Source organism: Chelon labrosus (assembly GCF_963514085.1).
Source record: "Chelon labrosus genome assembly, chromosome: 18".
NCBI classification, from domain to species: domain Eukaryota; kingdom Metazoa; phylum Chordata; class Actinopteri; order Mugiliformes; family Mugilidae; genus Chelon; species Chelon labrosus.
This window is the reverse complement of record NC_140351.1, coordinates 13,157,451-13,173,258: the sequence shown is the minus strand read 5'-3', so window position 1 is coordinate 13,173,258 and position 15,808 is coordinate 13,157,451. Positions and strand designations below refer to the sequence as shown.

Sequence of the window (15,808 nt, the reverse complement as noted above, 5' to 3'; positions counted from 1 at the left end):
TCATTCAGTGGCTACTCTTATATGCAAAGCATGCACCCTTCCTCCTATTTCCAGCTGAATAGCGCTGACAATTGGGTTGCGGTAATAACAACAGGTGGCCAGATAGAGGGTAAGCGGTGAATTATTTTTGCACTTTGGCAAAGTTACCATGGGAACGCATCAAGAGGCCGCTGTGTACACATGCTGCAGTACCCTGGGGAATTCGTCTAGGATTTTGATATATTATTCTGAATATATATATTTTTTTTTTTTTTTTTATTATTGGAGTCCTCTGGGCCTTCGTGGAGAACTCGCTGAGTGCAGCCGCCGGGGTGCTGTTGTGTCCATAATACATGAAAGTGCCCATCAATGTCCTGCTTCTTCTGTCTCACGGCGTGTGCTTTCGCAAGTGAAGAAGCTGCCCAAAGCCCTTGATTTTTTCTTTTTTTCTTTTTCCTTTTTCACACAACCAGGTGATTTTATATATTTATTTCAGAACAAGGGAAGGCTGCTCGCAAGTAGCAGCCATTTTTCATCATGAGAGCACTTCAGCCAAACATTATTCCAATGAAAGAGCCTGATAGTCTATTCTTTCTACATGAATGTTCATATTTCGTCGGGAGAAAGTGATAAAAAAAAGAATAAAAAAGAAAAAAAAAAAAAAGAAAACAGCAGCGGGCCAGAATACATTAGCCTTGGTAAACATCAACAGGAGCAGCAGCCTCTTTTTATTAGACCCCAGCGCCTCGAAGCAGTGGCTTGCGTGGCATTTTATTTCCAGCGATGGAGCGCGTCTGCCGGTGCGTATTGTTTCCATGATGGCAATTTATTTTGCCAGAGTGGCACGACAAGAGTGCGTTATGGAATGGAGGCTGATAGATAAGAACAATGGGAAAGATACTTTTCAATTCTTAATGTTCCTGAGGGATGCAGCACACGCTAGCGCTGCCACTTGGCCGCAGTGAATACCAATGGCTGTGGGTGTGGGCTGAGGGGACACGCTGTGCTCTGCAGTGAAATCTTCCCGCCCGACTTTCTCCCATTTCTTCCTCTTTCTTTCTCCGCTTTCCGTATTCTCCCCGTCTCTCCTTCTGCGCAGACGACTTTCTAGTTAGTGTGCAGCTGAGAAGTTTCCATGCAAAACACTTAAGTGGGCCTGAGCCGCAAACCTGCATCTCATAAAACTCAAGTAGCTGGAGAACAGGTACAGAGTGTTAACTGATCTTCGTGCGCTGGATATTTTGAATGGCATACTTCTGTTTGTAGGGTTGTTTGCTTTATTCTGCAGAAAAGACAAACCAGCAAGTGACAGATGGGAGCGTACGCGATAACAATGTGACATGAAACTTTAACTTTAGCTGGCTGCTCGGGCTGGCTCGCTCGCAGGGCTGCGGATGTGGAGAGTGAAGTGTGACAAGCGACTTCTCGCGGTGGCGCACGTTAACCTATGTCACCTGTCAGCTCTGAGAGGCAAAAAGCATTTGTGAAAGAGAACCAAAATGTCTCAGAGACGAAGAAAGCTAGGTGAACGCAGTTTCTCGTTGTGTGCAAGCAGCCTTTATCAATTCAGATTTTTAAATTTGCAGTCATCCATTCAGAGCATTATGGATCGGCAAGCAGCGTTTTAGAAAGCCTCCCATTAGAGCAAAACAACTGCAACCTTCTTAAACACTAAAACTTCCCTTACTTCATTAAGATTTATTAAAATGAATATGGATTCAAACTCTCAGTTTCAGTTCAAACATAATATATGGCACTATTTTAAATCGCAGCCCTTGTATACAATTTTTTGTAACAAGATAAATTCTCTTAATCAGAAATAAAAATTTAAATCTTTAATACTTTGTCGAGAATCCTTTGCTTTCAGCGACTGCCTGAAGTCTGGAACCCCTGGGACTCACCAAAGAATGGATCATAAGCCGTTTCAAGCCATCTCCTTACTTTTATCTTCCTGTCGTTCTGGTGCAGGTTGATCTCCAAGGCTTTTTTTTTTTTTTTTCTTTTCCGTCAAATTCTAATCTGACTTTTCTATCCCTGAGTTGCGTGACTTGTTTGCACCGTGTGGCAAAAACTTTTGCTCTTGTGAAGTCTTCATGGTAGACTTGAATGATACGCCCCCCTCCTGGAGAGTGTTCTTCACTTGTCTGGAGCGTAGGCAGTATGAAGATGGAGGCGGAAAAAGCTCCTCATAAGTGAAGCCAAAGCAAGTAGAGCTCCCCCTGGTGTCTGGCTCTAGTATAGGTCATAAGCTCCACCTCCTTTATGTTAGTGGACGGGACCATGCCCACCGCTCCGTAAAACGCCCTGTTAGACCGTGAGAGTTGTAATAAATAAATTAATTAAGTGTATAATCCAACATTTCCTTGTAACTGGTGGAGGTAGAGCAGAGCGTAACGTTAATTAAACGAAAGTGCAAGTCGTACTGCGTAGATTCTGGCTCCAAACTCGCAAGATGGCGCCGCCCGTATCACCCAGGAAAAAGGCGTCAGTTTGGCCAAGGTAAGGTAGTGGCGACACTTTGTCCATATTTATACAGTCTATGGTTTGGATGCTGTGAAGTGTTTTTTCTGTACCATGGATCCTGCAGTCATTCACCGATGTTCTCTTCTGTGGAGCTCACCGATGTGTTTTCTTTTTCTTTGTCTCTCCGAATGTGTCAAACTGTTGACTCGCCCTCTCCTAATGTTCCTGCTCTCTCTTTCGATAGATTTCTTTTGTTCTCGCAGCCTTCGGAGGGCCCGCTTCACTTTTATTTAGATGCTCCATTGAACACAACTGCTCCGAATGCAGCCGCCACACTTGGAAAGCACTCCAAACCTTCTACCTGATTAATGAAAATGAATGAAGCATTGTCTCACCTCTGTCCATAAAACAACCTTCGAGTCAGTTGCTCAGTCACGTCTGGTCCCGTGAAAACGAGGGTGCTGTGAATTCCTTAACCTTTCCTTCAAGGTAAAGCTTGAAGGAGCCTGCACTTTAAGCCCATATTCTTTAAGTAACTATAACTTGAATATCAGTAACAACTAAAATTGTAAAACTGGTGTCTGTATCCAAATACATATGGAACTAACATCAGCGAAAGCTGTATTCTTGGTTTCTTTCAAACAACCTTAAATGAAGATGTATGTGAAAATACCATGTGAATTATTCACAGAACTGTCAAATGGGTCTTGAAAGGCACTTACAGATTTTATGTTTAGCCTAACAGACTTGTTCTCAGCACTTGTTGCCTTCATGTAACAGAAGCTGGTAGACTGGTAAAGGTGTTGAAGGACTGCCGTGCTCCTTTATTTTTCCTTTATTTTTCTATGTCCCAAGGGATAATGGATAAGGACTGAGCCTACCTTATGGTTAGTATAAATGTCCTGTTTAAGGCTTTAATCCGTTCTGTAAAATGCCCCGACAAAGGCAGCCCTGTGAGTCTGGACTCTTCCAGCAGTTCATTTAGCAAAGATACTTTTCACATTTGGTTCTTTCGCTAATTGTGCTCCCAGATGGTTGGTGACATAGTAACAGCACACTCTTTGTACAGCCGAGATGAAGTTGACACAAGAATAACCCACTAATTAAGTCCAGAAGCAGAAATTATATGTACAGTCTGTTCCCAAAAATCTGTTAAATTAACCCTTTAGATTGTTAACGTGTACAAACAGAGGCTGACAGTCGAATCTAGTCACACTTAATGCATTTTCACACTTGAGATTAGATTTCTGAAGTGTTAAAACAGTGAAGTGAGCGATATTGACTTAAAGCTACTCTGTTTATTTTAGAGTTTGTCGCCGGGGAGCCGCACAGATCCAGTTTGAGTCAGAGGTCTTAGGAGTCAGCACATCAGTCATTTGCACACATGGGTACGGCTCCAGATACTCGGTTAATGATATGCCGGAACATTTCCCAGTGCTACCTTTGACTAGGCATCAAGCGATGAAGCGGCGTATAAGATTCAAAGATGACCGTACACGCGTAGTCTCCTACCTCCAGAGTAGCAGCTCTCTTGCCTCCCCCAGAAGCCGTTCATCTTTGGCGTGTGCTCGCGCCGCTGCTGAAGTTGAGGAGATGAAGGCAAATCTTTCATTCGGCAAATCCACAGAAACATTCGCGGGTGCGTTTTCGCCTCCCCTGACAGACGCATAGACGCTCGCTGCCACGGGGAAAAAAAAGTGATGAAATGAGGGTGAAACTCCGGGTGTATTCTTTATTGTTTCCTAAAGAAGACTTATGTCTTTAGACTGACAAATAGAAATTTGCCCTCATGCATTATACATGCGAGGCAAGACGGAAACTCTCCCCACTCCCCCGCGTGCGTGCCTCATCGCTTGTTTAGTCATGTCATAATGCGTGTTTGCCATGCAGAAGAGCTATAGCTATAGGGATAAATACCCCATTCATTCTTATTCTGTTTCCATAGTGACGGAGGAAAATAATACAGAATGGATGTGATTACTATTGTCAGCAGAATGCGCACTTGCATGTCAAGAGGGAGGCCGCATCAGAAATCATGTGTAAACTAACCATATGATCAGTTATTAGATCGGGGCTGAGCTGCAGAGGATGTCTGACCTCAGGAGTTCAGGAGTATTTTAATCACAGCAGGTAAATCATGTTGAGGCGTGTGTTACTTGTCATAAGAAACTGCAGGCTTGTTTCCATATCGTAGCAGCAGCAGCAGCAGCAGCACCTCCATGCCACATTCACTGACTCGTCCTGCAGCAACAGTGGTTATTCCATGTTGTTTTACAGAGATGTGATTTAGTGCAAACTCCGCAGAGAGGGTCAGCTGGCAGCGGCGCCCTCCCAGCATCTCTCTAATGGACTGGAAGAGATTCACTCGCGAATCAAACAAACCAGGCGGAAGAATCTCGAGAGCAACATGCGCTTACACACACACACACACACACACACACGCTGACCAGTTTGAAATTAGTTCTCCTGTCGCGACCAACAAACAAGACGGGCCTGTTTATTTGCGGCCCTGTCGCTGCACCCCTCTGCACGGCGGCGGCGGCGACGAGGCTGTCAAAATGGGTTCGGGTGCAGTCGCGCAGCTCTGAATATTCTCTCTGACTCGTGAAGCGCAGACCTGGAAGAACGGTGCGCTCGGTTTTGGAATATTAAAAGCCCGATGGAGAGAAAAGGAGAAAATCCGTGCGTGCTTAAAACCGTTTAGACAATAGGAGAGGATTTGAACCTGAGATTAATCTGCTCGTATTTTTGCAAAAATGAACTCCGTCTGAGGAGGATGAAAGGAAGCACAGGGTTCTAAATCCCTCCGTTTGAGGTCTGGATCTCAGCTCGGCACTGTTAAAATGAGCTCAGCTGATTCTTTTACACTTTTCTCTGTTTGTAGAGAGAAGTTGAGGGTTGTGAACGGAAGCTAAATATAGCATCACATGTTATTCCGTAAAAGTAATCATCATTTATAAAATAAATGTTACTTCATTCATGTTACTTGGTGGCAGCTCTGATTATAGGTATCTACGGCTACGTTTACATGGACAACATGTCTTCTTACTTAAAGGGGAACTACTGTTTTTTTACAACCTGGACCTTATTTCTGGCATAAAATATGACCGTTTACTCACCCATATAACTTTGGTGTCATTTGGAGTCGTTCATCAGATATTTACATCCACGTATATCCATATAGTGGGAGTGACTGGGGCACCGAAACGCAGCCTCTAAATAACACACTATTATTTTGTTATGATACGCTAGTGCTATTCCCTGTTGAGTCCAGAGTTACCCGTTATCATCGTCCAGGGTCTGTAGATTAACCTACTAACCTCTGACCTAGATGATGTCATCTCTGAGCGTAGCGTGCACCCTGCACGGCTTGTTTACCTGTAAGTTTTTTGCAACATGGCCGAATATTTTTCCGATTCTGAGGTTGTGGACGACGACTTTGTTTATGATGGACGTCCTTACCGTTTTGAGTCAGAGTATACGTATGAGGAGCTCGTTGAAAGGAGGATACGGAGACAGAGAGAGGAACAGCTGGCCAAAGAACAACAAACCGCTGCACGTCCGTGAAGAGATAACAGGTTCTCAACGAGGAATAGCACTAGCGTATCATAACAAAATGTTGGTAAAATTAACGAGTTTCGCGGCAGATAATGCGTTATTTAGAGCCTGCGTTGCGGTGCCCCAATCACTCCCACTATATGGATATACACGGATCTAAATATCTGACGAAGGACACCAAATAACACCAAAGTTATTTGGGTGAGTAAACAATCGTATTTTATGCCAGAAATAAGGTCCAGGTTGTTAAAATCGTTCCCCTTTAACTGAATATTAAATAACACTTTATATAGGAGTAGAAGAAGAAATCTTTTCAAAACTTTACTTTCAGTTGAAAAAGAAGACCGAGACAGAGTGAGTCCGTTTCCGTTCACTTATTTGAACAGTTCATTGTTTTAAGCCTTTTCACATGATAAACAATCCTTTAAAGTCTTTGGCATTTCTGTTTTGCTACCTCCATGTTTCTGTCCCTCCTCAAAACTCGCCACATCACCTGATGTTTACCTCACGTGGGCTACACAGGAATATATTTTTCATTTCGTTTTTCATCAGATCAGTTGTTTACATGGATATTAAGAGGCTAATGTTTCGCTATTGAATGGGTCATCAAAGATTTACATGACCCCTCTCAATCTGATCTGAAAACTTCTTCCAATCTGGGATGGTATGATCCTATTGAGGTGTTTTTATTCTGATGTGGACTTCTCTGATTTAGATCTAAACTCTTCTTTTTCTTGTAAAGATCAAAACCCTCCTCCAGGTAGATGTCTCGCAGCGACTATCTACCGCACCTTCCAGTCACGTCCCTGGACTAAACGCTCAACAGTTAAAGCGTCAACAGCAGACTCATTGGTTTATGATTTGCATCTATGGTCGGAGAGTCTGTGCTCAGCCAGGCTCAAGGTTACAGGATTGATCCACGTCCAACTTGTGTTAAAGCTCTACCTCTAGCTGGATTAGAAGCACGTTATGTAAAAGCTGTTTATTGAGTTAGTGCTGACCGACTCTTTGCAATCTGCTGCAGTACTCCTGGATTTAAGCAGAAAAATACGCAGTTCTTTGCTTGTTGCTGGGAACCCTAGTGCTTATCTGTCGGCTCTCTGAAGCTCCCTCAGCCATGCAGACATTAATATCCATGTCTAACTACACACTGATATTTTGGTAGCATTATTCATTTTCTGTGTGGTATAATTAAACCGCTGGAAATGGGCATTAAAGTACAGAAAATGTGAAAGCCCCTTTGATAGCACATGACCTGCTGTAGCTTTACTGTGTTTAATTGAGACCCGGAATTAATGACCTGCTCTGTCGCTGATGCTGGAGGCGTTATCATTCTGTCCTCTGGGAGAATACATGTAGAGAACACATACACGGGACATTAAAGCTGGAGCTATAGCCTTTATCTCTGCAGCTAGCATGAGAGGAGCTGTGAACCTGTTCTTTGTCAGTTCTCTTTGCTTTCTTTCCGAAGATCTCTCTCTGTCTTCATTTTTATTTGACCATGATGTTAATTCTTTTAGAAATAGCTAAAGTTAAATGGAGGCACTACAGGCAAACCCTTTCTTTTTATTTTTTGGGTCAATTTTGAGATTTGAAGCTATTTTGCTTCCATGATAAATATTGCATCAGACTAGAGAGCAACAAAATGTCCACATTTCAAATTTAGGTGTGTGTACTCTGAGAATTTTCCATTTCAGTATGACTTACAAACACCAAACTTTACAATTGTATTCCTATTTATCTTCATATAGCATCCGTAGCCTGTTTGTTGTTTTTTATTTAACATTTTATTCCTAAAAATATGGTGCAAGAATTGAATTGATGGATGGGAACAAGACATTTCAGAAAACTTGACGTGGAGGAAAAAAAAAAAACTGTCTCAATGCAAGAAACCAACTAACCAAAGTTTCATGGTGATATCTATTAGTTAGAAGGTTTGCCCCCTTCACCTGTAGAATGCCTTAAACTTCATTTGTTGTGAACAATTTCACCAAGCAGATATAAGTCTTGAATGCGGAAGCAATCCAACCCAATTTTCCAACCCAGACTGAGCAATAAAACGCAGTCTTTCAGCCTGGTATTAAGGTACACTCTAAAGCCTGCTCTGTAATGAACAACTACGCGGTGGAGATGTTTGCGAAGCAGATTGATAGTGACTGTTCGGCACTAGGTAAGATTTGAATTTGATGAGCAATGAATATATTTTAAGCCCAGTGGAAAGGACATTGCAGTAATCCTGCCATCTGATACATCTGTTTGAGACAGAAGGCATCCCATATTTCATCTTTGGAGATGGTTTGGATAAAAATCAAGGTCCGTATAAGTGATGCAGCAACTCCTACGATTTTGGTCGGTCTCCAGTTATGGACTTGCCTCCGAGCCTTCCTTCTCACAGCAGGAAATGTGTCCATGGAGAAACATTGGCATAGCAGGGGTGCCCATTCTAAGAAGAATAAATTGTTGCACGGCACCTTTAGAAAAATAGCGCTATCACTTTAAGAAAGACAGTAGTCTTGAGTTGTTGATGTTGTGCATGGCTGTAGATGTGCCACTGAACTGAGGGCTGTTTGTTCTAGAGGTGCAACAGATAAATGATAGACTAACATCTAAAACATTTTTTTTTTTCAGTGGCACACGATCTACCTGCACTACCTTCGCAATCTACCAGTTGACCGCGATCTACCGGTCAATCGCTATCGACGTATTGAGCAACTCTGGTGTAGGGTTGTTACTCCATCGGAAGCATTTACGCCTGTGTGCTGGTGTGTCCTTGTGAATCTGCCACTGAGTCACATGCATTTTGGACCAATCACAGCTGTTAGAGTACATGTTGCCGCAATCTGGAGTATGCGCGTCAGGTTGCGGCATAGGGTCCGGAATGACGCTGTAGCTACGTCATCAATGTGCCGCTGTACTACATCTCACGCCGTACTCTCTCTGGGCTGAATAAACACTGATCTACTCTGCAGAGTTAAACATGACAGGCACTGAGGACTAGAACACAGCAGCATCTTGTTTTTATCCCAGTTAGGACCAGCATCCCTGCACTGTACTGCATCCCATACTTCTTTACTCTGTGTCATGTTTTGGTCACGCTTTAAGCCCTCCTGTCAGTGAAGTCTCCTGCAGCCTCCCAACATTTTATTTATTTACTCTTCCCTGCCCTGCTCTGATGTCTGTCTCCTTCGCTGCTCCTTTCATACCTCACCTCGCTCTCTCCCTTTCTGCCCGTCACTTGTAATCACCTCGACATTACTTCGGCACAAAAGGTCTAGCTAATTAGTCCCATCATTATTGTAATTACAGATCACAGAGGCATGATCGGGAAGGTTGGGCAAGGTTTTGGGCCTTGGTGTCTGCACCCTTACTCACGCTGAATAAGTGATTATCATTATTCGCTCCGAGCCCAGTAATAGCGGAGAGGTGACATAAATTCTCGGTGAGATTTCTGTCCTTGCTCTTTGTGGCTCAATTGTGTGTGGTCCGGTGATTAGTATGCTTCACCCCAAGCGAGTTCCAACTCTATGCAAGAATACTGCGCCTGACGGTTAGCGTTGCAGGATTTTGTATTTTGTTTTGCATAGTTTCCAATGTCAGCATGTTCCCACGGGTATATGCATGAAGCACTGTGTGACTCATTAGTCATTTTAGCAGCCATTTCAGCTTCTGCAGACTTGCAGATTTTCTCCAGTGTGTATGTTTTGGCTTGTTCTACAGGAGTAGGAGAAGAACATTTACCCCCACTGGGCTGTTCTTCTTCTTGGTGCTTATCTCCGACTGCTAAAGTCAAAAGGGCATTAATGTTTAATAAAAGTTTTCCTCTGAGTCAATTTAAATGTATATTTATTTTACCTGGAAATGAGCTGTCTGAGAGATTGGTGACATTTGATGCTACGCTGAGCAGCTGCCCTCATTCTTGTATAGCAGATAGGAAAATTGCACGGATGTTTAGATGAGCCCTTTACCTTCACCAATTCGCTTTTTTTGCACACAGCGTGAGTCATGCCGGGGCCCTTCCAGCCAGAGGTCTGCTTTAGCTCACGTCTTCCTACAGTCTGGACTTCTAAAAATACACACATGCAGATAAGATGGCTAAATTTAACATGCTGAGATGGAATCGTTCCCAGCCTTTGATGGCGTTATTTACATTGCGGGGACGTTTGCACAGAACGCATTATAAACCGCCGTTTCTCAGCAATGCGCGAGGATTAGTCCTCTCTTTTAATGTGCGTTGCACAGATTAGGTGCTTTGTCGTGTTTGCTTTACATCCCATTATTGCATATGAGTGGCTGCTCTCTGTAGATCAGCCACACAGTCCCACGCTGTATCGACAATCGGCAGCCACGTGCCGCTCTTGTAAAGCCTCCAACTGGGTTGTGATTTGATTGTACCACAGAGATGGTTCGGCACAGAATTAGACAAAATAAAAATCTGCAGACTCTCGGCTTCAGTGGCTCTCCAGAAACATCTGAACTCATGGCTGGGTGTGATTATTGTTTATGCTCTAGATCTTTCTATTGCAATGATCATCTCACCACTACGGCTTCAGAAATTTCCCTCAGAGGAGTTTGATTTTGGACCTTTAAAGGGGAACTACTGTTTTTTACAACCTGGACCTTATTTCTAGCATAAAATACAATCGTTTACGCACCCATATAACTTTTGCGTCATTTGCACTCGTTCAGGAGATAATTAGATCAGCGTATATCCATATAGTGGGAGTGACTGGGGCACCGAGCCTCTAAATAGCGCATTATCTGCTGCGAAACTCGTTCATTTCACCAATATTTTGTTATGATATGCTAGTGCTATTCCCCGTTGAGTCCAGAGTTACCTGTTATCATCATCCGGGGTCTGTAGATTGACATACAGACTGCTAGTTTTTTGCAAAAAAAGGTCAATCTACAGACCCCGGATGACGTCTTCTGACCTGGATGATGTCGTCTCTGAGTGCCACGCGCACCCGGCTTGTTTACCTGTGATTTGCTACTGCTATGGTTCGTCAACAACCGCAGAATCGGAAAAATATTCAGCCATGTTGCAAAAAACTAGCAGTCTGTATGTCAATCTACAGACCCCGGATGATGATAACAGGTAACTCTGGACTCAACGGGGAATAGCACTAGCATACAATAACAAAATATTGGTGAAATGAACGAGTTTCGCAGCAGATAATGCGTTATTTAGAGGCTGCGTCTCGGTGCCCCAATCACTCCCACTATATGGATATACGCTGATCTAATCATTTAACTAAACGAGTGGAAATGACACAAAAGTTATGTGGGTGAGTAAACAATCGTATTTTATGCTAGAAATAAGGTTCAGGTTGTAAAAAACAGTAGTTCCCCTTTAAGCATTATCTGTCACATTATCATTTTGTTTCAGGTTGGCTTTGACTTTACATCACCTTGTATCTTTGTTGATTCTCTACTGCCAACACTGACGGTTTGTTGCTGCTCAGATTTGATTAAAGATCAGAAACCTTTCTACCAAATCTAACTATACAAACACGAATTACTCTGTAAATCGTGACTTCTTCGGCATAAGTGTCTCCAACCTGACCTTCAGGTGGGTTGTATTCTTACCTAACCCGGGTCTACTTCTTATTTTCCAGTCATTTATCGTAGATCTACTGCATAAAGGTTGTTACGGATTTGAAGCCATTGGTACGTTCTGGTTTTAGTCACCAGTTAATTGGTATTCTAACGTTCACGCCGAACAGAATCAAAACTGGAGTTAGGCTTCCAGTGCTGCATAAATGTTTCATATAGATAACCTTGGTTGACTGTGAGTTAGAGCAGGTCCGATGTTTCAGTGCTCACGTAACACTTACGTTTGAGTCGTGAGTATAAAAGAAAGAAACGTGTGATTATAACGGCTAATGAAACGGGAGACAAAACAGCGAAGACTCCCAATAAGAATTTTAGTTGGAGACTGAACTGAGTGCTATATAACATTCATCAGTTTTATTTCAGATAGTTTTCATGTTCCTGCAAGATTTTGGATGAGCTCTTCAAGGATTGTTGTTCCTTGATCTGTCTTGTCTCCGATAGATAGATGAAATGATTTGAGGTTATCTATCTATCTATCTATCTATCTGATGGAACCTCTTCAGAAGTCTATCATATTTAACCTCTACAATCTCACTAAATGAGAGTAAATTGCCTTCCTCCTGCACATCTAATAGACATGACATTCATATTACATGTGAAGGCTTAAAGTTTTTACGGACCTTTTCCATCCTGTCTCTGCTTGAGACGTCCTTCCTTGTGGCCGCCTCACAGCCGCTCGGCTAACTAACTGGTTCCTGGTTTTAATGAACGTTGGTAATGGGCAGCCTGGTAAATAGCCCTGATTGCTCTTATCTGGCGGGCTAATGATGTCTTGGGCTCTTTTCAATTAAGATGCGAGCGAGGTCACTAAAAGGTTTGCTTCATAGCTCAGCCATTCAGCTTCATTAAAGCCTTAGCGTGTATTCATTAACGCCGCTGCCACAGGTCCCCGAAGCACATGCTCGCCTTCGCTCTTTTCATCCTCCATAAACTAATTAAGAACTTATTAATCCTCCACTAACAGTTTAGGCTTTGGACGCTTTCTGCAGAGTCCCACTTGGTCGGGGTTCTGGCGCTGGTTGCCGGGTCTTAAAAGTCGCACAGTGAGCTGCGAACCCTTTGGGTTTTCCTCTTTCTTCGCTAAAGTGCCTCAGCTCCGTCGCCATCGTGCTTCATCTCCCACTGAATTTAAGATTCCTAACTAAATCTAAAAGCGCTCATAAATGTCTCAGAATTTACAGAGTTTTTGTTGCATTTTCACCTTTATATTTATTAATATTTTATTTGTTATTTCCTTCACTAAATGTAATCGTTCAGTTTTTGTAAAATGTTTTGTGCAAAGCAGGCTGCAGATCATTAAATTTCCTACTGAACGTCTCGGGATTGTCTTAAAATGTTAATGTACGTAATGTAATGTAAAATGTGTGCTCATTTAGTTTCTGCTGAACATAACCACCTGCCGCACTTAAGCACGTGTCAAATGCATTTCACATGACTTGGTCCGGGCGCGAGCGAGAAGAAGCCTGAAGCTGCGTCCGCACCGTTGCTCCCGCGTTCTACATCCTGCGGTGACACTTTGTCCAGCTCCGCATTCATTCTTTAAAATCAGAGTTTCATTGAGAACCGTGTTAAGTTCGTTTGTTTCTGGATTTAAAAGTCAAAAAAAAAGAAAAAAGAAGTAAGAAGAGAAACCGCCTCAAGGTTGCTCATAACTCAGAGTGCTTTCGCCGACCGCAAAGCTTCTCCCTGCGCTGTTGTCAAGCATGCAATTCACCAACGTGTCGCGGGCTCCATTTTTATCTGTCACATTCGTTTGCGTGTGATGGCCGCTGATGCTCGGCTCATTAAGAATTCTCCCCCTCCTCTCCCTGCTGCTGCTGCTGCTGCTGCTGCTATCGTGTCTCCTCGAGAGGGAGGCTGCGACTCTGACTCACGTTCGTCCTTGACTTACACCCCCACCTTCTTCTCTTTTTGCCATTTATGCAACCTCCGATTCCCCCCCCCCCCACCACCACCTCTCACTTTGGATGAAACCTTCTGTCAATATCTTCAGTTTGAGTAATTTTCCCTGCCTTTATTTCCTTGTAAATTGTCCTCTGATTTACTCCCCCGGTAGTCTTTTCACTGACCATTTCTTTTCTCCTCTCTGTCTCTCTAGGAGCTGGTGGGCAGTAACCCTCCGCAGAGGAACTGGAAGGGAATAGCGATCGCCCTTCTTGTCATTCTGGTCATCTGCTCGCTGATCGTCACCTCCGTCATCCTGTTGACACCAGGTACACGGAGCAGGACAGGAGTGGGAGGGGCCACTACACCATACATCGCTCTGTTTACACAGATATTGCTATGCACGGACATGCCCATTAGGTTTCACAATCAGTCTCAAACGGTCCAAAGAACGACCCACGATCTCATGCAGTGTCACCCGCGGTAATGTCACGGTTAACATCTCACACGGGCACATTTTAGTGAAGGTCAGTGAACCTCGGTGAAGTCAGCCTTCGGAACATTTCTTTCTTCATAAAAAAAAATCCCAGTATGTCTCCTTCACTTTGCTCTTACACACGTTTTGGACTCCTGTGCTTCCCTTTGTTAATTTAAGGCAACCGGGTTTCAGTCCCGAGTTGAAGTGACCTTCAGAATTTCTGTTTGCAGATTTAGATTAAAGTTTAATCGATAGGCCATCTGTTTATATTCAGGCTCATAAAGCTCCTTGATACGGTTTTACGCACTGCCAGAGCCGAATCGGTCAATGCAACCGTCGGCGTATGTGCTCTATAATTCAGTTACAAAGCAGTAATCACTGTGCCCTTGTTTATGATTTTCTCTCACGGCAAATTTACAGGTGATGTTTCCTAGAACGCTGGGGGTGTGGTGCCAAAGAAGGGTCAGCGATTTTAAGGGAAACTCAATGATGGGCGTTTCTGAATTATCCTCAGAGCCGCAGACAAGTGTCAGAGCAAAAATATCACATTGGCGTAATGGCGGGTGTCAAGGCAACGAGGCCTAACACTTCTTATCACGCCCTAGCTGTGTCCTGTTCCTATCCCGCGGCTTTTGTTGTGGACTTGGGTGAACTGGAGCTGTTTTATGTGCCACTTCCAAACAAGGCTGGGCCAGCGGGAGTCAGGCGGGGAGCGGAGGCCCGAGCAGGTGGCGTCTCCAGCCCGCGCCTCGCCCTAATCTGTCCTCCTCGCCGCGTCGACTCTGTGCGCTCGAGCGGAAACTGCGGCTCGGCTCCGAGTCTTGACACGAGCCAGGCCGTTTAAGCTACTCCGTGTCCGGAAGCAGACTGCTCAATAAACTCCAAGACAGCGGATATTTCAGAGGCGTTTGGATATTAAAATACAATCTGGCCTCATTAAATCTGGTTCTGAAAGAAGCTGTGCTTTAATTAGGTGTCCTGAGGAACTGAGCTTCAAGATGTTGCAGCTCTGTGAATCATTCCTCAAGGAGAGGGAATTGTTTGTGCAAAGAAAGTTTATTTTACTCCTCCTTGTGGTTGTTATGTTTGGGATCGACAGTTAATTGAATCCCTGGATTCTGCAAAGTTGAGTTTATTTATAAAAGTAAAAAATACTCTTTGAAACTGAGTATTCAGACCACAGAATATGTAGGTGCAAACTTGTTATTTACATTTCGCTATTGAAGGTGTTTGTAGTTTGGATGAAGGACCACATTTTGGGAACTACATTTTATGTATATAAACCCAATTTTTCTGAGCTTAGCATAAAGACTGAAAACAGGGCAGACATCTCGGCTCTTTGTTCATAAATAACCAAATCAGACTACCAACAACTAAAGCTGGTAGGTGGTGTCTCGGCCCATCTCCCCACTTCAGGGAGGGGTTTTCCAGTTTTGCTCCTCCTTTAGTCCACTTTCAAACCATAAACCTGTTCAGCCACGTCCAACATCCCTTCCCAAAAAGCGTACTAGAGAGTACTGTGTCATTAGCAGACCCTAGTTATGTGTTTTCAGATCTACCACGATCTGTTGTGGTTTTACAGCAGGTCATATTCCACAAAGTCTGCCAGAGTCTTTACCCTGTATCAAAAAACTTGCGTGGGAAGCCTTTCCAGGAGCCTGGATGCTTTCACAGTTGCTTATTACGTTTAAGATGTTCAGCAGTGACAGGTGGTTGCAAGGGCATCAGCATTCTCCAGGCAGCGCTCTGATCTGAAACACGCCCACGCCTTTCTGTCATCAGATGTTCAATGAGGCTGCATCTGACAATTTTTGGAAGGTTTCGAAAAAAAAT

The 15,808-nt window shown here is 43.5% G+C and overlaps 1 protein-coding gene across 1 annotated transcript in view; it reads left to right on the top strand.

The window, feature by feature from the left end:
- The window catches only part of dpp6a (dipeptidyl-peptidase 6a), a gene marked incomplete at both ends in the record, with an annotated part of 146,618 nt that overhangs the window by 75,733 nt on the left and 55,077 nt on the right, over positions 1–15,808 (top strand). Inside the window, one exon of the mRNA XM_084565859.1 lies at positions 13,712–13,826. Coding sequence (XP_084421985.1) covers positions 13,712–13,826 — 115 coding nt within the window. The remainder of the gene's footprint in view (positions 1–13,711; positions 13,827–15,808) is intronic.